Consider the following 23037-nt stretch of genomic DNA (forward strand, 5'->3'; position numbering starts at 1 on the left):
TTTCCTGATGCTGAGCACTGAACTCTCTGTGGTCATAAGTTTTGCATCTATAATTAAGTTTGGATTGCTTATTATTTTCCTCCTGAGTGAAAAATATAGTTTCTGTCAATAGATTTATTAGGGGAATTATCCACCAGGTGGTAAAAGACAGATGACAAAAGGAAGTCCAGACTCTCAAGGATGAGTGTGACGAAGGTCTATGCTGGGAGAAGGTGCTGGAACAGAAGTTTGAGTATCCTCTAGGTAGTTTGTCTCTGCTTTACACTTCGTAATAAATCACTTTCTAAGGGGTTTGGAAACAAGTAACATATGGAGTTTATCAATTTGTACGTTGTCTTGATTGCTGAATTAGGGATCCAGATTGCTATAAGTCAGGGAGCCTGGGAATGAGAGAGTCTGGATAAGAAGTTCTCATGTCTGTAGAGTTTTGAAGTATTTTCTTGTGAGTTCCTTCCCAAACAAGGCCAGAGGCAGAAAGTATTCTTAATTGTTTGTTCAACCAGAGCAACCCTAGCAGCTAGAGCTAGAAGTGTATATTGGAAAGTGCTGGAAATATTCCCCAGTCTTTTGGATTTAATGTATGTGTCTTGGAGTTGTCCTGGAAAAGACATTGTAATCCTGTGGTTCATTTCTTCTGGGGAGGAATTGAAGCTAAATGAGGTTGAACTGTCAATACTGAATCTCAGGTACCAACAAGCCCCTAATGCCACACAGTTTTCTGCATCCCGTTATCCATGGGGATAGGGGAAATACCTGTCAGAGAAGCAGAAGCTTTGCTAGTAAAAGTCAACTTTCTGTGCCTCATCTACCTTAGAGAAGATGTTGGGGAAGGCAGAAGGGATTGCAAAGGGAAGCAGGGTTAACTGAGGTTTTGCCATTCAGCACGGGAGAAGTTGTGCTTCACATCCGTATTCTGATGGATGTTTGTGTGTACCCCTTGCCAGTGCTGGAAGAACTAACACCTTTTCTCTTCTGCAGCTGGAGGTGGAGCTGAAGGTCCTGAAGTCTCAGCAGTGCACAGCTGAGCAGAGCACTGTCATCACCAAGGAGGAGGTGGACATGCTCAGGTAGGCAAAACGAGGGGAAGGCTGAGCAGGTTCTGCTGTTTTCAGTGGAAATAATGAGAAGGGAAATGCCCAGGGTAGTTTCACTGCCTGCTCTGGTTGTTGTCATCTCATGGTAGGCAGAGCACCATGTACAGGACCTACAGTGCATGAAGTGTATGTTTGCAGGCTGCCTGTGCTCATAGGCTGCCTTGTGGTGGCATTGATCAGAACATATTTTCTGTGTATTCCTGAAGTAGGATACTCTTTTCCCAAGCACACTTTTTACTTTCTCACCAGCTTTTATGGACGTGAGAAATCCATGAAACATTAACAGAAACCCTCAGCCCCTCGTCTTGTTCAGCATTTAGATATTTTGTAAGCTTTGCTATCTTGTGGGAGGCTTCAGGCTCTTCTCTTTTAATGTTTGGGGTCTCCTGCTGTCAGTTAATTCATAAGACTGGCTCTTGCATCACTATTCCCCCTGTTGACTTCCTTTCCTGTGGAAACAGCATTGCTGTTTGTTTCTTGTTTTGACCAAATCTCGACTGTAAATACAGGATCTGTTGGCATGTGTGTGAAGAGGTTTAGAATCCAGCTTTTGTACTACTGATGCATGTGTAGCACTGGAGATAAAAGAGGGATGTTTCCCTTGTGCATTGCTCTAAGATGGCAGAGAGGTACCTGTTGTGATTCAGTGAAAGAGAAGTTACAAAACAGCATTTCAGCAGAGGATACATGAGCATTTACAAAAGCTACAGTGAAGCTAGACAACCTTTCCATGTATTTATTGAAGCATTTATGGCTTCCATTGCAAAGCAGGTGACACAATAAATACTGAGAACAGAAAACTTCATCTGTTTCTAAATGTTTAATAAAGTTCCTTTTATTTAAGCTGAGAAAATCAGATCTTGACAGGCTGAGTTTTTTATTCTCAGCTGATGTAAGACTTTGGCTGGAGTTTTACTTCTTAATTCTTTTATATTTTCAGCTCCATCACAATAAAGCGTGACTGCCTCATAGGACTGAAAGCAAGGTTTTTCAGCAAGCAGAATCCGGCAGAAAGCAGAAATTACTGGCCTGTATGTTATGACTTTGCTCTTGTGTTTTGCCTCTGGAGCTTGTTTTACGGCTTTGAAAGCCCAGTTCCATGGCAGGAGGGAGGTGTTTGAAAATAACACATGTTCAGCTAAGCTATTCCAATGCGTTTTAGGGCTGCACACCTAATCTTAGGGACTCACTCCTATAGTTCCCTCAAGGTGCTGTAATAGTTCTGGAGGCCCAAGGCATACATCTCCTTTTTTTATTCTGTGATGTGTTTGAGTTCTGGTAAAGGATAGTACACTGTGGCTTCCCTTTTTCAGGGAGATAAACCTGTCTCCATTGGCTTTTCCCTATTGTGGAGGTTTGTTTGCTCATTCAGTTTTTTCCTTGCTAAGGCACACGGAAACCTGAGGTTTGCACTGCTGCAGGAGTGTTCAGCACCTCCTTGGCAACATTAAACCCGTCTTTCCTGATTAATAACGTGCCTGTGTATCAGCAAAGCCAGCAGCCTGTTTGCTGTCTTCTGGGAGCTGCAAGTTTGCAGAGTATTTCTACAGTACCTCCTCAGTCTCTTCCTCCCTGGTTGGTATTGCTGCAGCACCCTTTCATCTAGGAGACATTCAGTCTCTTTATTTTCCTCTCCAAGGCTCGTTGTTTTGTGTTTATCTTCCCTGAACAGAATTTGCTATCTATTAATTGAGCAGCTTCAGGGACAGCGTGTGTAGAGGGAAACAGCTGGATTGCCACATAGTCCAGGATCACTCCATATTGTGGCAGGCTCTTGGCAGTGGGGATGGAGATATCTGGCTCTGCCCCTCTGAACTGAACAGGTTCTTTCTTCATAGAAGAGGCTCCTTCTCAAAGGAACACAAAATCAATCACTATCTTCTCCCAGCCCTTTGGGGTTCAGGAGTGATGTGCTGTGATCAACATCAGAACACTTGTTGTGTCTTGGCTGGATGTGTCTTCTCTGTACAGCAGCAAAGTGGGTAGCTGTGATTAAAGAACAGAAGGGGGTTGGAGGAGAACAGGCATCAGAATGGGAAGGGATTAGATCTGCTGTGCTCATCTTCCTCTTGCGTCCTCTGGGCCTCAACAGGATCAGTTTACTCGATGTTACGTAGCTGCTAAGGAGAAGTGAACAACACAAGCTCCACTGTTGCTCCTTTCTTCTACAGACCACTGCCAGAAACTAATTCTGGGAGAAAACAGAGGGAAGAATGCAAACTTCCAGATTGGAAAACAGGGAAAGAAATGTCACATCTTATGAGGGAGTTATTTCCATTTCTGTAGTTTATTGTGGTCTTTGAAATCACATAACCTACAGTACAGTGAGCCCAGACTCTCCCATTAACTGCTCTCCTGAGGAATGTGAAAAACAGAGGAAAACCAGCAGAAGCCAGAGAGGGGAGTCTGCAGAAGAGGACTGGACTGAGCCTCCAGGCGTTTCCATATAGACTCCATGGTTAGGAGCTAATTTCTGAAAACAAAAGCAGGAGAGACATAAAGGAGAAAAAAAAAAATCCATATTAATCCTTTGAATCTGTATTCACCCCTGTGAGTGAATGAGAGCTTTTAAAAATATATCTTTTGTCTCATTTTTCTTTAGTATGGAAAGTAAATTTTCAGCCAGAAACTTGAAAGACTTTATCAGTTTTTCCTCCTTCTCTTGAGAACAGAGTTCTCTTTTGTCAGACCTTTTATAACTTTAAATGTGAAACTCTCTCCCAGCATCATCGTTTCTGAAGAGACAATAAAAGCCAGTGCTAATGCTGCCATTTCTCACACTTTTTGCAGCTCCCTCTGAAATCATATTTGTTTATATTCTGCAGATCCTATGAAAAGAAACAGTGGTCAACCTGTTGAGTTCCTGCACTGTGGGAACATTTAGACATCAGCACCTTTTAGAGGAAAGGCATAACTGTGCAGGAACTAGTATTTCATAATCTATAAATAAAAGGAATATATTTGAAAAGAACTTCACCAAAGACTTAAGTGACGACAGCTGAAGGACCCTTTCAGCTGGAACAAATCTGAACTTTTTCCTTCTGCTGTCAAACTGCAACCCCAGTAAATCCTAAATGTTTTCTGTGGATTTAGTGACTGGGTAGAGTTACAGTAATTCAAAAGAAATTCATGTCCTTGCCAATGCCCATTAGTCACACTTGCTGGAATTCTGTCTGCTCTGCTCCTAACACCATCTCAATGCCATCTGGATCCCTTAATAGCGTCTTCCCAACACATCCATTTTCTGCTCCATTCAATAGTTTCCTGTTCAGCAATAGCTTTTCCACATGGCCATGCCCTCTTTGCAGATGGGGCCTCAGTGACACATGTCCCTGTTGGTGATACCCACATTGCTCCACAGGCAATCACATAACACAGCTGAGAGCATTAAAAACGAATAAAACAAAGATAAAAGGGTGATGGGGGACAGTTTTCACCAGTTAACTCCACTGAAAAGCTCTGGACTGAGAGAGATTTTTGGAGTGCCTAGATGCTGTTGAAGATCAAACAGATTCCCCCCCTCTTTTTCCTTTCTAAAATAGGAGCAGCCTTGTCTCACAATCTCGCTTTTTATACAGACTGAACACACATGTTGGGATGTCTCTGATTTTCACAAGTGTCATTTCAGGAGACCTGAAGCTGTAGGTTTGTTTTGATTTTTTTTTTTTTCCCTTCCTGCTCATTCCCTTTTCTAATTTGAGTGAGATGATGAAACACACAGTGTAGCCAATATAAAGCTCAGCTTTTAAAAGTGGGAAAATCCACAAGTCTGAGCAAATGCCAATGAATCTGTATTCTTGCACTGAATCTGATTTTCTGAAAGGTTGTGGATGTATCTTTAAATTACCATGTGCCTGTGGAGCCATCAACTCTGGGTTAAGCTGTCTGCATCTGATGCAGGAAAAGTCTTCGAGAAATGTGAAGAGATCTTTGCCGGAGTGTAAATATTTTATGTTTTCAAAACCCTGTGTGGAGAAATTCGTGAATTCTCCAGAGATTAAATCAGATGTTTCTTTTTCCTTGTATCACAGAAGTTGAGAATGGTGTCAGTTTTTCGGAAAGTAACTGATGTTTCTTCCTTTCTCGTGCTACAAGGCTACTTTTAGAATAGGCACCAGCATTCAAGACCAGGTTGGATGGGGCTTGGAGCAGCCTGATGTAGTGGAAGGTGTCCCTGCCCGTGGCAGGGGGTGGAACTGGATGATCTTCAAGTTCCCTTCTGGCTCAAACTATTCTAGGATTCATTCTGGGCTAAACACGGGGCTGGTAGGTGACTGTGCTGCACCCAGATCTTTCTGTACTCTGCTTTTTGTGTTCTCACATGAATACCTTGGGTTGTTCTCCCTACCTGGGGGTAACTCCCATATGTAACAAGTTGAGGCATGCAAATTGGGGTATCCCCTCTCTTGTGCAGGTGTCTCTGCACAGGAAAGACACAAGGGACACACACCAAGGCTGGTGCATCCAAAGGCAGGACCTCAACTTACGTAAATGAAAGAGTTCTAAGTGCCAAGCCAGTAAATATTTTTCAATATTTGGCTTCCCTATCTTAACCACTAGCTGCAAATGCTTTGCTGTGTTTATATATAGATAGGATTTCCCTTGCTCCTCTCTCTCTTTGCCATTGGGAAGAGTTCCCCAGGGGGCTGGAAAGCAAAGCTGGAATAGCACAAACTGTTTGCTAATGGTTCTTAATGCTTTCCCACTGGAGATCCAGGACACTTAACAGTGTTAAAAATAGGTTAGAAGAGGGATAAGTAGTGAAAGCACTAGTCAGTCCTGAAAACCTCCTGGTACAAAGAGGTTACAGCAACGTTCTTGGTCTTCAGTGCAGGAGAAGCAGCAAGTTTTGTCTCTGAAGGAGAGCTGTGGAGTTCCTTGTGCCTTGGTGGGCCAACCTCCCTTGGAGCATGTTGGGAAGCCCTACATTGTGTCTGGAAAGGAGGATGCTCCGATGGTTTGGACACTGGGAAAGAGCAGGCACCTGGGGGGTGAGCCCAAGGCCATGCTCACGGGAAGGAGGCTCACAGGGGCTCCTGTGCCTGCTGACTGAGCTCGGTCAAATCAAGTTGGGATTGTTCAGTCTGGAGAAGAGAAGGCTCTGGGTTGACCTTATTGTGGCCTTTTAGTACCTGAAGGGGCTGCAAGAGAGCTGGAGAGGGTCTTTTGACCATGGCATGCACTGATAGCACATGTAGGAGTGTCTTCAAACTGACAGAGGGCAGGGTTAGGGAGGATACTGGGAAGAAATTCTTTCCTGTGAGGGTGGGGAGGCCCTGGCACAGGTTGCCCAGAGAAGCTGTAGCTGCCCTATCCTTGGAAGTGCTCGAGGCTGGGTTGGACAAGGGCTTGGAGCAACCTGGGATAGTGGAAGGTGTTGGAAGCGGGTTGGAACGAGGTGATTTTTAAGGTCCCTTCCAGCCCAAATAATTTCAGGATTCTATGTCTGCTGCCTGATTGCCAGTGCCCCGGGCTTTGACTCACCCCTTGCTCTTCAGCGAGGCACAAAAGGCATGAACAAATCACTGAATCTTAAAATTGCAGGTGAAATAGCACAAAAATGTAATGACTTGAACCTACCCTTGTTACAGCTTGCTTGTGTCTCAGATCTGAGGAGTGTTTTCTGGCGACGGCTGTGAATGATTTTTAAAGGGCAACCGAGAGGCCCGAGCTTCAACCTCCACACGGAGACAAGTTCTGCAGGCAGATAATGGCAACATCACAGCTTATTTGTGAGGCTGGATGGGGAGAAATTTGTTCCAAATTAAAATTCAGCATGTCAAGTAGGGAGACAGTGCTGATGAGAGTCCTGTGTCTGGCTCTGACCTTTCGGGAGCTGTTGTGCTGTTGTTCCTCAGAGAAAAGCCTTGCTCTTCTTGTGGCCTGTTCCGCAGTCCATTTAGAAAGGCGCTGTTAAGAGCATTAATTCCATTCTGAATTTCCATTTTTCCCGACCTTTTCAGTCTCCTATTTCAGCATCCTCCTTCCCCCCTAGTTTTGCATCTCTTCTGGAAGTTATTGATGGTATTTTTTAATGGCCTAGACAGTGCTAAAACTGCTCCTCGGCATTTTAGAAGCTTCCACAAGTGAAAAAAAGGTGATACTGTATAATATTTGAAAATTGCCAGCAGGGGTCAGGCTTACAAATAATTTAAGCAATCCAAGCTGCATATTTAAAAAGGAGACATTTCTGTGCTGAACATGGTGTACCAGCTTCTGTGGAAAAGTGTGTAACTTTTGCCCGATGAATAGGAGAGATGGCTTTTTCCTTGTACCTGAAATGGCTGTTGTATAATTTTGGGATATTGGCAGATGGGTGCATTCTTTATTGTCATGGTGCAAGGATTTTCAGCTTAATTTAGATCATTTAAAAGTGAGTATTATCAAGCAAGATAATTCTTTTAAAAAGAATATTCCATAAAAAGGATTCTGAGAAAATTGAATGCAAAGATCAATGTTATTATTGCATTAGCACAGTTCATTCCAAGAAGTTATCATGGGAAGGGTGAAGGTCTTGAAGTAGCATTGAAGTTCTGTACTCTGTGCTTAAATACAAGCAAAAATGTTATATCCAGTGTTTTATATGTATATGTCTCCTGCCTAACAAGTCTGATAGAGTTCTCTGAAGGATTCACCAGTCATTTGTCTAAGGTTGATATGGTTGATCTAAGGTACTTGACCTTTCCAAGAGCTTTGAGCCAAAGGTTACAAAGAAACTTTATTTGATGGAATAAGAAAGAAGGTTTTTTGATGGATTAATAAGAATATAAAAATCCCAGAGGTCTGGCTGTCCCAGTGTACTGTCTGTGGGGATGACCAATGGTGGATGCCCATGTGAATAGGGCAGAGCTGCTGGGGTACCTTGCCAGGAGGCTCTCCTGGCTTCTAGTGCCTCATCTCCAGGATTTCCTGAGCCAGAGATGCTGTATTATCTTTCTCCTTTATAAAGTTTCATGCATTTTTCTTCCGTTAATTTGCTTATGTAATTCAAATTTAAAAGGTAGAAAATCAAAGAATAAATGTTTTCACAATGCTGAGGGTTTTCCACTAGATCCAAGAATAGTTTATATTGGGAACTTGTCCAACACAAAGAGGAGTTTGTGGGTAGTGAGGTGGCAGAGTTTGAGATAATATGAAATTATTCAGCTTATCAGAATGTTCAGGGTTTCAGAAGAATCTCACAGTGCTTCTCGAGATGGGAAATGAAGTTGTACACCAATAATTGCCAAACCCATGAACATAACAAAAAACACATTTACTTTTACTCTCACAACACTGAGCTCTAAATGAGCTGTTGTCACTCAAGAAAGAGATCTTACATTATTGTGAACAGTTTTGTAAAAATATCAGGTAGGTGCTCCATAGTTACAAATACAAATAGATTCCTGGGAGTCATTGGAAAAGGAGTTGAGAATAAAACAGAAATCCTCATTGTGCCACTGAAAACATCTGAGTGCTGTTTGTAGTTCCAGCTTTTCTCATAGTAAAAAGTCTGTATAAAACTCGAAGGAACAAGGAAGCACAATAAAGATGAGTAGAAATATGGAAATAATAGAGGAGGCCTGTAATGTGGTGTGGAGAGGGGAGTGCAGTACGATAATTCTTGACTTTTCACAGCAGAACTAACGGGCACTCAGTGAAATAATCGCATGTGAAGTATAAAACAAACTGAACTAATTTTTCATACAGCACATAATTAAATTGTGGAACTTACTGCCAAGGAGTGTTGTGAAGGCCAAAAGTATAAATCAGATCAAAAAGAGATTTGATGCCTCATGGAGATTTTAGCTGTTGGCGGTTATTAGACATGATGGTCGAGACTCACTCTGTGGTTCAGAAGGTATCCAAGCTGAATTTGCTTTATTTTCAAGTTGTATATTTTTAATATACTTTTACAAATTATATTTTCATCACATAAACATGTCACTTTTAGTCATGTGTTTTAGCTGCCTCGGTAGTGTAACTTTGTGGTACTGAATACAGGAATAATCTTGATACTGCTTGTGATTTCATGCTTTACTTGATTATTTGTGGTGGGACCATGCAGGGACACACAGAGTCTATTAATTTTCCCTTCTTCCCCAGGCTGAAAATTGAGGAGCTGGAAGCTGAACGCAGCAAGCTGGCAGAGGAGAACAGATCTCTGGAAATGAAACTGGAGAAGCTCACTGTGCAGGTAGGAATGTGGAGGTCCAGGGCAGCTGGAGAGCCTGACATGGTCCATGCACTGTAGCTGTTCTAACAGATGTGACCAAATGCTTCCAGCATGGAACTTCCCTTCCCTCAATCTGGGCAAGGCTTGTTTTCCCTGTTTTCGTGTAAAATGCTTCATGATAAAAAACTTGCAGGTTTGAAATTACTCAGATTTCAGACACTTTTTTTTTTTTTTATTACCAATTCCTGGAGACAGGAGAAGTGACAGTTTTGATAAAGCAGGGAGCTAAGAGCTGCTGAGCATCTCTGCTGAGCCATGTTTAGTGTGAAACCTGTCACCCAGTTCTCCTTTAATTGGGTTTCAGTCATCAGAAGGAGATGAAGGCTTTGGGCTGGTGTTTGGATGCTTAGGTCTCCAACAAACACAAAGCAGCTTTGATTTCAGGGCAGATTACAATTCAGGTCATGTTTAATTTGCCTGCATTGTCTTTCAGTGAATACTGGCTTTCCAAGAAGGTCTAACCAGAGAAATTCCCTTATTATTTTGTGATGTCTGAAGACATCACAAGAATCTGCTCTGTTTGCTCACACTGCTCTTGAGATGCCAAGTCTTGAGTAGCAGGTCTAGGAAAGAGATCTGCCAGTCCCTCAAAAGGCAAGTTAGTGAGCTGAATTCATGTAGTCTTGTTCTTACATCTCCTTTGCCAAGGCTGAGGACATGGTTTTAACTCTTTATTTAACAGGAGGTATCTCCCCCTTCCTGAACTTCTCACTTGACTTGTATCTTAGAGCAGTGGATGCCAAGAGCAGCTTCTTTGAAAGAGGAGTAGAGAGGAAAGCACAACTAAAGGAATATGTAAGCTGAATGCTAAACTGCAAGTGATCAATGTGTGCCCACCTGAATGGCCAGGAACTCCTCAGAGGGGAAAACATCAGCCTTCCCAATTTTTATTCACTTTGAGAATCAAATATCTTGACAGGCCAAGCTTAGAGTGACTCTTTTAACAAGATGCATAGAAGGGACATATTAAAGATGTGAATTTGGAAGGGGCAGGTTGTAGAATTAAGGCTCTGACTGCTTTACATTGGACTGAAGTCTGTTGAGTTATCAAACTGTGTGTGGTGCTTGAAATCCATGGAGATAAAGATAATATTTGGTAATTAAAAACGTCTGTTTGACTGTGTTGCTGTGTGGAAAGGAGTAAAGTTTCAAAAATGTTTGCCTTCTCTTCACAGAATCACAGAATCACAGAATCAGTTAGGTTGGGAAAGAACTCTAAGGTCATCAACTCCAGGCTTTGATGCCATGTCCAATGTTTTCCTAAATTCCTTCAGGGATGGTGATTCTACCACCTTCCTGGGTAGCCTGTTCCAATGTTTAATCACTCTTTCTGTGAAGAATTTCCTCCCCACATGTGCTTTTGCATCTGAGCGTTGGCACATGAATTTTGCTGAGTTGTGCAGAATAGACCACTTGTGAGCAAGGGACCCTCATGGACTGTCCAGAGGGCAACCGAGCACTTGGAAAGGAGCTTTTGTGTTGTGTGACTCACACTCCTTGAGCTCAGTATTAGCAGGTGAACTGATACACTGAGAGCTCTCCCCAGCAGTGTATATAACATCTGACATCTCTTTGTATTCTGTGCTTGTGTGGGGACAGCTGTGAATTATGCCTGAAGGTGCTTTCCACCTCCACACACCCCATCTTCCAAAACCCCTTTCCTCTTGACACCTGGCTGCAGGCTGCATTGATTTTCCTTCACTGGTATAAAGACTTTAGCATGGATATTACTCACTGGTCAGGTCTTTACTGCTAATAAAACCCTCAGATTACAAAAACACAGGAGATGTTGAAGAAGTGGAGAAATGGCACCCTGTTGAGGGTGCCCAGGACATTATCTTAAGGAAAACATTTGAAGTGTGGCTCAGGAGAGGGATTCAAATAATATGAAAAGAGTGGGTTTAAATAGACAATTTTATCTCCTCTCCTCTACCCTTCTTTTATTTCCATGAAGCAAAAAAGGCTTCCAGGAAAGCTGGGCTGCCAGTGCTTGCTCTGTTGTGGGCAGAGTGAGATTTCAGAGAAAGGTCTGGTTTGTTTAGTTATCCGAAATGATCTCCACCATCTTCCAGAGCTGCTGATGGAAAAGTGCAGCTCCATGCCAGGAACAAAAGAGACTGATCCAATCAGTGCTTTTCGGATAAAGTGGGAGGAAAGACTTGTGAGGAGTGTTCAATTAGCATTTCTTACTGCTAGGAGCCTTGTGTTTACAGGCAACCAAGCGGATGTGAAGTGTTCCTTATGCAAATACTACTCTCCTGCTTTTCCTGCTCTCCTCTACTCTTTGAGCTGAAGAAGAGATTCTTCAAGGTTGGCTGCTTCAAGGAAGATTGATTAAAATCAGCTGCAGTTTGGCTTAATTGGATCCATATGCTTGGAGAGGGAGCAGGACTAGTTAAAGTCCTCGTAATTAGTTCACAGCTGGTTGGTGAGAGAAATGAAACTCCAGTTAGAGTTCAGATAAGTGGATCTATATGGATAAAAGGCAAGGAGGGGTTTGGGTTTTTTTACCCTGAGATGTGTTTGGGCTTGAAAATCACCTCTAGTCCCATAACCAAGCTAGCAGTCTAATCCCTTCTAGCTTGTGCATGTGTATTTATGAGGCTAAATGGAAGGAGTCTGTATTTTCTTGCTTGTTTTTGAGTAAAAGGATCACCTGTGGATGCTGGCAGTCAAGGAGACCTGAACAGGGTGGCAGAAAAGTGGGAGAGGATCTCAGGCACAAGGCAAAACCCAAAAAGGTTAAGTTTGGGTGTGTGAAAGGGTCTGAATAATCCAACTTGGAGTGTGATGCCTCTGCTCACAGTTGTTTTTGTTGTGTTTGGTCTTCCTGCCAATCACTAATAAGACAGCAACACTCTTAAAAATGCAGTATTATTCACAGATGTTGGAATAACTGATTTTTGCCAATTATCTCAAAGCTCAGAAAGAGCTGACTAACTACATAGTGTGGGGACAGTCATCAGAAAACTTTCCTCAGACAGAAGCTAGTATTTATGCTAAATTCTGCTGCCAGAGTAGAAGGAATTGAATTCCCTATTACAGTGTCCTTGAGGGAATTGCCTGCAAAAAATATACTCCACAAAGTACTGGGGGTATTTTTTCCTGCTGGCATGACTTCATTAAGGTATTTTGAGGTGTTCATTAATGCATGTGCAGGAGTTCCTTTCTGAATGTCTAACTTTGCTATTGTTATCGACCATTTCACATCTTAAGATATTAATCTGGCTAAATTAAATCTTAGATTCTTCCAGGCCTTAAATTGATTATTTTTGCACAAATTAAAGCATAAACCACTTGTCCATTTTGGCAGTAGTTGTGTTGTAGCTGTAATGATTTGAAGATAAGAGAGGAGCAAGTTCTGCAAGCAGAAATGTAATAATTTTTTTAGTAAGAGTAGCTGCTATAATTGGTACAGTTTGATACAAACAGAGTGAAGATTTACTCTGTTTGTCGCCTTTAGGCCGTTTTAATTGCCCTGCCTTAAGCTATCAGGAACTTGTGGTGGTTGGTCCCACCACAGCAGGAGGCTCTGCAGGGTTGGGTTCTCCAGAAGTCAAATGTCCATAAATATTGAAAGTACTGGACATCCAAAATGTTCACTTGTTTCTCTTTTCCCTTATCTCTTCAGCCTTTGTGGTTGGGCTGGTCTCCTCCTTATTGTAGTGCTGTATTTTGAGGGACTAACAAAACGTTTGGGAGCTGTACCCCAAGGGAAGGTGGGCAGGGAATGTTTCTCCTCTTTAAGCATTAATGACTCATTTTATGTTTAGGGCTTTGGCAGCCAGGCAGTGAGTAGCTTGGAGTTAAGAACCCAAGGCAAAGCTGAGGTTATTTAACAGTCTAACTGTTCATTTTGTGACCAGTGAAGAATGATGAATGAATCATTTACACTGTGACAAAATTTAAAGGGACACAGTCAACCTTTCAAGGTTCTCTGATTGACCTCAGATGCTCACGAGTCTTCTTCCTGGATTATCTCCATTCTCTCCCTTTTCACAAACTTCCTGTCCTTTTTCCTTCATCTGTGCCTACTGAGGTCTGTGTTAGCCTCTGTGGCACAGCTGGTCCCCACTGAAAACCTCAGGTAACCAATTTCAGCCCTTTTTTTCCTGGGGGAAAAAAAAAAAAAAGCTTCTTTAAATAGTTTTGGGCAAACCATTTTGGCATCTCTTCAGTCAGGTATGGCTTTTGGCAAGAGCTTCAGAGGGACTTAATTTTAAGATAGAATAGCTGAGAACATCCAGCAGGAGACCCAGTAAAGAGAAGATGAAAGAGAAGTGCAAGTCCAGGACTTCAGAAGGTCATAGCATATCGTGCTGCCCCACTCACCCAGTGCACTGAGTTTCATGGGAGCATGTGGGAGTGGAAGAGGACCAAGCAATTTGTGATCCATTCCACAGAGTCCCAGATTTTATCAAAGATAAGCTCATCTTTTACAGGCAAAGATTATCTTTTAAATTTCACTGATGTGAGGAAGTGTATCTGCTCAAGTGTATATTGGCGGAGACCACTCTGGGGGTCACTCCACAGTTTTGCTCAAAACACCAATGAAAAACATGTGATAAACATCTGTGGTGCCTTGGTTAAATTTATACCATCTCTATTAGTTATTGATCCAGTAGCTCAATTGCAGCACAGATATTTCACTCAAGGGTTGGCATTCATAATTCCTAACCTCATTGCAAAGGTATTTTCAGGTAATTGCAGCTAACTTTACGTTTTCTGGAGAATATTCACACAGCAAGCTGGCTGTGATTGCAGCAGGGACCAATGAATCTGCTACTGTGGGTGACAACAGCGCTGGAGATGGGATGGCACCGGCAGTAACATACCAGGCAGGGTTAGAGGAGTACATGGAGTCACCCAGCATGTCCTGGTGGCTGTTGTGAGCAGCACCTGTGCTGTTACACCTTCATTTCAATTATCACTTGAGCTAATTAGTTGAAACTACGGCCAAACTGCTCTGCTGTGTGGGTGTCTCTGGTGTTCACAGTGAACTGCTAAGGGGATGTGCTGAAGTGCCACCCAAATGAATGGGAGGGAAAAGAGCTTCCCCCATTAATGTGCCCATAAATTATGCTGGAAGGATTATACCTGTTATTTGGGAGAAAACATCATGTGTCTTGTGCCACGTGGATTAGGTAGTGAAGAATATCCCAGAACTGGTATAAAACAGAGGGAGTGTGGAACTTGCTGTGATCCAGCCCTTGGGGATTACGTGACACTGAATTAGCTGGGGCTGTGCAAATATTTGTACGTGTTAATTCTGAATACATTGCAGTTATTAGAATTAGCAGAAATTAGAAGCATTCCGTGGGAGCGGAGAGGAGAAGCATAAACATGTCAGCAAGTTGTAGGTTTGTCATTAAGTGGTTCGAGGGAAAGCTCTTTGATGGCCTCGGTGACCCTGATAAATGTGATGTGCAAAGTGGATGTCGAATAAAACAAGGACATGCACAGAACAGACTTGCTAATGTTTGTTAACATCAGGGACCAGGAGTGCACAGATTCGCATTTGTGCAGGGAAATTTTACCAACATGCCCTTTAAAAAAATTTTTTTAAAGGAATTTGCACATTGAATATTAAACACCTGAAGCTCTATAAATTCTACTGCCAGAGCTGCCACTGTATTGTTTATTTCATGCAGCACCTTTCTCAAAGTTCTGCAGAAACTGATTACCATTTGCATAATACATTTAACACGAAAATCCAGAATAAATTCATTAATGTTCCTCTGCCACTACCCTTGAAGATATCAGCAGTTGTGTAGCATCACTAAGCTCATTAGATGAGCAGAAGGGGAGGAAGGGTGAGCGCTGGATTTCCTGAACAGCTCTGAAACAGGAAAGGTCAGTGCACTGAGTGTCAGTACCTGAGCAGCAGCACAGAGACCTCAGAGCAAGCAGGGAGGGAGCTGGGACATGGGAAATGTCCTGCTGGAAAAGGTCGCTGTAGCAGTACACACGAAGCACGAACTTTAAGAGGTGCCATCCATGCTGGAGAAGAAAAATCAGTGATGAGCACAAAATGCAGATGAGGTGCTGCTGCACTGAGGAGGAGGCTGTTCCTGGAGCACATCCTGTTTTGCAGGGGCAAACACTGGGAATTTGTTCCAGTCCTGCTGTAGTACAAGGAAACTGGCTGGGAACAAACCTTAGTTTTAAAATGAGACTTCACTTTTAAACTCCTCTAATCTTACTTATCATACAGCAAAGAAAAAACAAAGTTTCAGGAAGTGATAAGAGTGACTGTCCCTTTATAGTTTTCTTGTTTTTCTGTATAGACATTCGATGGCACAAATTAGTTTTAAATTGTTCTTTCTTCATTTTCTATTATTTTTCTGCTGCTTTGAATTCTGCTGCTGTGTCACAGAAGCAAAACAAAAATGTCATTTAGACCTGCATAGCGCAAATAACGTTTTGCAAGGTTTGTTTGCTGAAGCTTTGTGTTTTTTCTCAGATTTCTATGAGTATCACGTTTTTAAGTTACAGCTCTCTCCACATTGGGGTTTTAGCCTTTCATTACTTGTTATCATTCCAGCCTTTGTTTGATGACCCAATTATTTTCGAGTTTTTGATTTAAACAAAGTAATAGGTCACATTTTCATGCTGCCCTCGCCTTTGCCACTTCTGCTGCTGTGGTCTGGCCTTTTGCCACTGGTCTTTGTCAAATCAAAGCTTTCCATAATATTCTCCAGCACTTTCATTCTTCTGATAAAGATACTCTGGTTATGGTGCCTCTACTACTTGGTGTGTAGAAAACTCAACACCATCTCTTGAGAGACAAAAGACCAGGATGTGTTGGTCAGATTATGGAAAAGAAATAAGTCAGAATTTAGCAATGTTTGTTGTGTGTGTATGTGATGAGGGGAAGGAGAAAATCTGCCTATTTCATGTCCCAGTGAAGACTGGACAGCATTTGTAATGATGTTAAAATATACATGAGGAAAGGGGGACATGCTCTGAGCTGAGCCACTGATGGAGGTGGCAGCTTTCATCAGAGAAACAGGTTTTCTTCATGTGACCTCTGCCAGGGGGGATCCAAGCATGTGAGATGCTGATAAGTTATCTTACACATCCCAGAACTCCTCTTTGATCAGACTGACCTACCGCCTCTTTGACACTTGGAGGCACAGATTTACATCAAAAAAAAAAAAAGAAAAAGAGTTTTCCCTGCAGAATTTTATCAGATAGTAGGAGGGAAACTTGACATACCTCTGTCACTCAAATGCTTGGCATTGAGCATTCATTCACTCCCCAGACCAGGCTTGGGAGGGATCAGAGCTCATGGTGTACCCAGGGATGTGTGTGGGGAGAATTAACACCCCGATGTCAGAGCATCTCTTCCAGCACACCTTGAGTGCAGTCAGGTCATGATACAGTCTCTTCCTAGTCCAGATTTGCCTCAATTTCCATTTGCTGTTATTTGATAAGACGTAGATCCAGACAAGTCAGAAAAAAGCAATTGTTTTTGACAGCTTTCCTACCTAGATTTGAAAGACAGGTAACAGTGGAATGGAAGACGATGCCTAATTTAGGTAGAAAGGCTCTTGTCTTTAAATGAGGATGGACAGTTGGGATGGCAGGATAAGTGAAATGCTGTAGGAGAAGTATCTTTTAAAAAAAATCAGTGGTGTCACACGAGGTGGCACTGTGTGTACAGAGGAGCAGAGGTGTCTGTAAAGCCCAGTTGTTTTCCATACAGGTGGGAGTGTTCCATCCCATCTGTATTTACCTGAACATGGGGTTCAGCTCCATCAGGAACTCTGCTGCTTCCTCTGATCAGCACTTAAACCCCACATTTCCTAAATGATGTAGAAGCTCTGTGCCTGTTCTTTGCATTTTTGGCAGGACATTTAAAATGAAATAAAAATTCCCTGGAAGCTGTTGTGCATGTTGGACATGACATAAGATGTTCACTTGAGATTGTGACCTTTCTGAACAAAGACTCTGCTTTTGAAAAGTGGGCTCATTGTGCTTCTGGCTCTAGTAAGATGAAAAACTTGAAAAAAACAGTAACATGAAGGCTGTGCAGCAAGGATGAGCTCTCCAGAGGTCCTCTTGTGTATTTCTGGTTGTCTTCCAGTGGATACATTCCTCCTCTCTGTGCAGTACTACCACAGTTGCAATCAGTAGTAATGACAGAAATGTTCTCATTTTTATGAGTAGGGGTATGTGAAAAGCTCTTGACAGCACAGTCTGCAAGGGAGCTCAGCTGTGGAGCTGCCTTCCCTCCAGATCCATCACAGCTAGAGTTGCTGACCTTAAGGTTATTTCCCAAGGAATCAGGGCTTGCTCATCGGTCAGTCTGTTCAGTGAGCAAGGAAAAGTGTGATTAGATATGTCTGAGCTGTTACAATTAATATTAACATGATGGAGCTGCCTGAACATTTAAATACAACACCAGGGAATTTAATTTATATATTTATATAAATGCATATATATATATATGTATATGTAAGTTTAAAGACAATTATTAAAATGCATGCTGTTGTTTTTAAATGTAGACATGACTTGATATATATGGGAATAAAATAGGAATATCACTGGGATTGTTTCAACAGAATCCAACTGGAGTGTGGTCAGAGGGATGGTAAAGGTGGCCAAACAGGGAGGGAAAGAACTGCTCAGGAGGGAGAACAGACAGTGAGTGTGGGCTGGGGCTTCTTCCGTGGCTGTACTACAACCATGGCAGCTCTCAGACTGTTCCACTCAGGTTCATAGAGGTTGAAATTAAGGAGCTGGCAGCATCCTAGACATTCATTAGGATCCTCTTCAGGTGGATGGTGGAGAGGAATAGTGATTGTGTAACATGAAATGGTTTCCCCAGTGCTGCCCAGTGGCTGTGCCATGGTGGCACATAAACAGTAACTTCTAGAGCCGAGTACTTTGAGGATTGAACATGAGTGTCTTTTGACCTTTCTGCTTTCTCGGGGTCTCTGATATCTTCTTAGTGTGATGCTGCTGTTGACACTTCTTTAAAATGTCTTAGAAGCATTTGTACCTGGAGATTTTTGTGTGGTCCATTCTCTCGAGCATCTTAGAGAAAAAAATACTGGGCATACTGCAGGCCAGACCTGTCAGTCAATTCAACAGTGTATTCCTCCTAAGCCTACCCTTTCATCCCTCCCGTCTCAGCTCTTTGGCTATTTCGTTCAACTTAATGCTCTTTACTGATGTTTCATGCTTCTAGGGGATCAAAAAGATAGTCTGAGTCCTTTAGATATGTGTGAAAGTTAGAGATGATGTCCTTCTACCAATTTACTCAATGATAGCTTGAAAACTTGTAACTGGGCAAGGCTGTTTCTGAAGTATTTATTTCTTTAGGCAGGGAGCTCAGGAAAATGTTGAATTTGCTGCTTGGAGCAGTTAAAGCCCTTCAGAATCCAGTAGTTTGCCCCATAGCCATTCCTCCTATTGTTTCAGTTTATCCATAAATCTCTCTTATTCTTGTAAAATCGAAATGAAGATGAGATGACTCTCCCCATCTGAAAAGATTTCAGTACTGCTTGAAGTCTCCTTGCACTGGCAGAAAAAAACAATTGAGCTTTGAGCTTGAACTGAGAGACAGATAAGATCACCAGGAGATTTCCACAGTAAATGCAGAATATATTCTTCTCTAATGGATTCTTAGTGCTGTCTGGCAAGTAATTGAATTGCTTGGGTGGGAAGGGAGAGGGGGCTGGGTTGTTGTTTGGTGGTGGGTTTTTTAAAGCTCCCAAATTTAGTGAAGGTAGGAAGGAAGCAGTGATTTCTCTCTGCATGACACAGGATGTCTGTCAGACATAGGGGAAGCTAATTAAAATGTCACTGTATGTACATGAGGGTGATGAGGCAGAAAGGACCATCACTTCTTTGGTTCAAGGGGCTTGTCTATGTCTTTGCTTCTATCTACTCACTCTGAAATCTGCAAGTAATTTGTGCTCTGGGGGTAGAAATGGGTAAATCTGACTCCTTTCTCTCCCCACTGGAGTAAAGCAGAAAATAAATCCGTTCTTGCTCTGCTGCAATTGCTAAGGCAGCCTCGCTCCAGCTGGGCCATAGCAAGGATGCTGGTTCCTGCTGTCCCACTGTAGCCAAAACTGCTGTGCTCTGTCACCACACCAGGGCTGGCAGAGGGTGGCACTGGCTCAACTGGGAGGTTTCAGGGCACAGCACGTCAGGGCACAGAAGCAAAGCAGCATCTGCCTCTTTCCCACCCTTTTGTTTAAAAGTACGAAGTATGTCCTGGTAAGCCAAGGGGATGATGGAGAGAGATAATAACACACCCTTTGGTACATTCTTTGGAAACACTCAATGGCCAAGAGGTGGTCCAAGCCTTACAGCCTGCATCATTGAAAAACACTGAACAACAGCAAAAGGGGGGGGAAGGGAGATGATCATCAGGGAAATTGCTATAATGGTAAGATAATTAGAACACAGAATGATTAACATTAGTCAGTGTGCTGCATTGGCAAGGACTGTGCAAGTTGACATAATAGGCCTCTTCCATATCAAATGTGCAGTTTTTCAGCATTCAGTTTAACACTTTCATGTGACTTTGATAGAGTTCACAGCTGAAACAGGCATTTGGTTCTCATATAACATTGCACAGTACCTTTCCTCTCCTGTGGCTGCTAGAAAGACCTTCTTGTTTCTCCTTTGTGTCTACTGATACAGAAGGATAAAAGCTGCCCTCACCATGGAGTCCTTCTACATTGTTTTGAGCAATAGCCAGACATGAGTTCCTAGGCATTCTCTTCCTGTTGTGCCTCATGGAAATGGACTTCCCTAAAAATAGGTCTCTGAAATTTCAGAAAATGGTTGTCTTCTTCTCAAGGAGAAAAATATAAGGACTTGGGATATCCAATAATGACATTCTCTTCTAAAACATAGTTTTATAAACGTCTTTTGCATTGGAATTTGACCCTCTATTTGTTCTCTTTACGCTACTGCTTGCAGATTCCCCCTGCCATCCCTCACGTGTGAGCCCTAGTGACTCCCTTGGATTTGCCAAAACTAAACTGATGCAAGAGAGTGAGATTTAGCACCACATTTAATAACTGGTTTTGTAGCCTGATTGAGTTTGGAGCAGAACTTTGAATGCAGAATGACCTCAGTGAAACTCGCATGGTCTACATCGCTTACCGGTCATTGCAGACCGGTAAACATTTGTTCTCTCCTTCATTATTACCAACACCACTGGCTCATGGACGAGGGCATTGGATGTTTTGTCTCCCTCCGTTTTCCCTGGTTTCTTCTAATTAGACTGGTGGTTTTTTTCCCAGGGTCTGCAGTGGCTTTACCCTTGTTTTGATTAGATGTGGGCTGGTGTCTGGTGTCTGTCTTGGGGCACTTGCAGCACCGAGATCAGATACATCCTTCATTACAGCTGATAAAATCTGATGGTGCTCTGTGGCAGAAAATTCCCTGACCTCAGTAGTGCTTTTTTTTTTTCCTTGTACCCTTTTACTGTGTAAATAAAAAATCTTTTTTCCTTAAAGTGTGGGAGAACACAGTGCCCGAATCCCCCCTCTCCGCTCGGTGCTGGGCCCTCGGAAAGGAATTGCAGTCACGCAGCTGTGCGGTGAATATGTAAAGAGTGTTCTGTGTGGTTTGTATTTTGTGGATTATTTTCTCGCTCCTTTTGACCCTTCCTCAAATGAAATTCCTGCACTTCATCCGTTCCTCTGGGTTGGGCAATCAGCAGCCACGATCGAGGGCTGTAAGGAGGCAGTGGTCGGGCATACAAAGCAGTCGCATTAGGACTGAGGAACCAGGACTAATGGGGAGCGAGGCTGGGAACAGAGACAGAGAAATATGGCAGAATAAGATTCATTAGGGATCAGATTCAATAACTGTAAAATGATGAGAAGTTTATGATCAAAGGCTTACTTGAAGCATTTTAATGACACAGTCGTTTAATCCGTTTAAAGCAGACAGATAAGGAGTTAAGTGAAATCTACAGCAGTCGCCTTTCTGAGCTGTTTATGAACCTGTTCCAGGCTACAGATCACTGTGAAAGGCCCAGGATGGATGCTTGCTGTAGTAATTGAATAGTATATAATGGGCTACCAGGCTTTACAGGCTGATTTACGTACAAGGTCAGTAAAACTTAATGCAAACACTTGTGGTTTGTCTTTTTAGTGTACGTGGTTCCTCTGCTGTTTTTAATGTGTACACTACTAGCAAGAGTACTGAACGAAGGAAAGGGCAGAATTATTTTAAAGCCTTCCTCTGTCAGGATATTTAATTCCCAGTGGGTGTATCTCCTCTAGAAGTAGGTTTGGTATCAGCTGTTGTGCTGACAAGATTCAGATGGGCTCCAACACTTGATCCCTGAGTTCATCTCCCATAGGAATTACACATCTGAAAAACCCCAGTGGTTGTCAAGGGGGTACAGAAGTTGTTTCTCATGTTTTCCTTCCCCTGTTGCACTTGTGCCACCCTCCGTTCCTCTCTTGGGGACTTCCTCGGTTAGTTCGCTTCCTTCCCAGCTTTTCTTGTCAAACATTTAAAAACTCTTTGGACAGTTGGATGGCACTTTGCTGCCTGTGCCCACAGAGTACAGCTCATCTCAGTCCCTCGTTCTCACTGCCTTTTAGCCACCTGGACACCACAGATTACAGCTGGAGTCCTGCATGTGCCTTGCAGACTGCACCTTTCTCTGTTTCTCAGGTAGTCATTCTCCCCTTCAGAACTCTCCCAAACGCCCACACTGCTGGGTTGATACTGGAGCTAACAGCTCCTACATCCCACATTCTCCTTCCATAGGGGAGTCCTTCCCTTTCATTAAGCCCTTAGTCCCGTGCACACACTGCTGTGGAGGAGCAAGCAGAGGGGGCTCTTTACTCACAGCTCGAGGCTTGTCGAGCTGCTGGAAGCAAAGTAGTGGCTGCTGCTGCATTGTTTAAGGCCGTGTTACAGCACTGTCTGTGCGTGATGCAGACACGGGATCAGAGCTGGTATCAAGCTGGTGGGGAACAGGGAGAATTTCCCAGGGCTCTAGACCATCTTGTTTTCCACTTACACAGAAAGTTGCTGCCCCGCAGTGGTATTGATTAATTTTAAAATAGGGAGGTGGTAAATGGAGAGTTCAGGTGGTGCTGGTAAATGTGACTGCAATGGATGAAGGCGTTTGAATCGAGCTTGGAATATCTTCCCTTACCTCATGCTGGTTTCCTTGCTCATCCTAGGAGGGATCTGCTGACGTCCAAGAGCAACAGCGCGGTCCCGTGGAGGGACCTTCCCAGCTCTTTTCACTTGTGCTTTGCACAGAAACCACCTGCATCCTCTTCCTCCAGCTTCCCTCTCCCACACCAGCTCCCTTTCTGCTGCGATGTTTGGGATGCCTGTCACAGCTGCTCAGAGGCTGCTGTGTGTCCAAGAGAGAGCAGCCAAGGCTGAAGGTTACAAATCCCTTGCAGCGAGCCCTGGCAGCCAGGTTGTAGATCAGGTTTTAAGCAACCTTGGGTCCACTGTCAGTCTGCACGTTCCCATTTCCTGAGAGAGAATTGGAAAATAGCTTGCTTGTTTGAAAATAAGTAAAATTTGTCTTTTAAAGTGTTAGCACTAGCAGACAGATCTCTTGTTACTCCACTTCCCTTTTGTTCTTCAGTGTTCTTTTTTTTTTTTTTTCCAGCTACTGTTCTTTTCCAAGAGCTTAGAGACTGAGCACTTGAGAGTACACTTGTAGAAATTAATATACCAAAAAAAAAGGATTTTAATCCATCTTCTGCCTCCAAG

The 23037-nt window shown here is 42.9% G+C and overlaps 1 protein-coding gene across 2 annotated transcripts in view; it reads left to right on the plus strand.

Annotated features, from left to right (window-relative positions):
• Window positions 1–23037, plus strand: part of MAD1L1 (mitotic arrest deficient 1 like 1) — a 346820-nt gene that overhangs the window by 184299 nt on the left and 139484 nt on the right. For both annotated transcript variants that reach the window (XM_050317416.1, XM_050317417.1), the window contains 2 exons: window positions 979–1067; window positions 9180–9270. In XM_050317416.1, the coding sequence (XP_050173373.1) occupies window positions 979–1067; window positions 9180–9270 (180 nt within the window). The remainder of the gene's footprint in view (window positions 1–978; window positions 1068–9179; window positions 9271–23037) is intronic.

The sequence above is a fragment of the Myiozetetes cayanensis genome, unplaced genomic scaffold (genome assembly GCF_022539395.1).
Source record: "Myiozetetes cayanensis isolate MyiCay16 unplaced genomic scaffold, myiCay2020 scf20-37, whole genome shotgun sequence".
In the NCBI taxonomy this organism is placed as follows: Eukaryota; Metazoa; Chordata; class Aves; order Passeriformes; family Tyrannidae; genus Myiozetetes; species Myiozetetes cayanensis.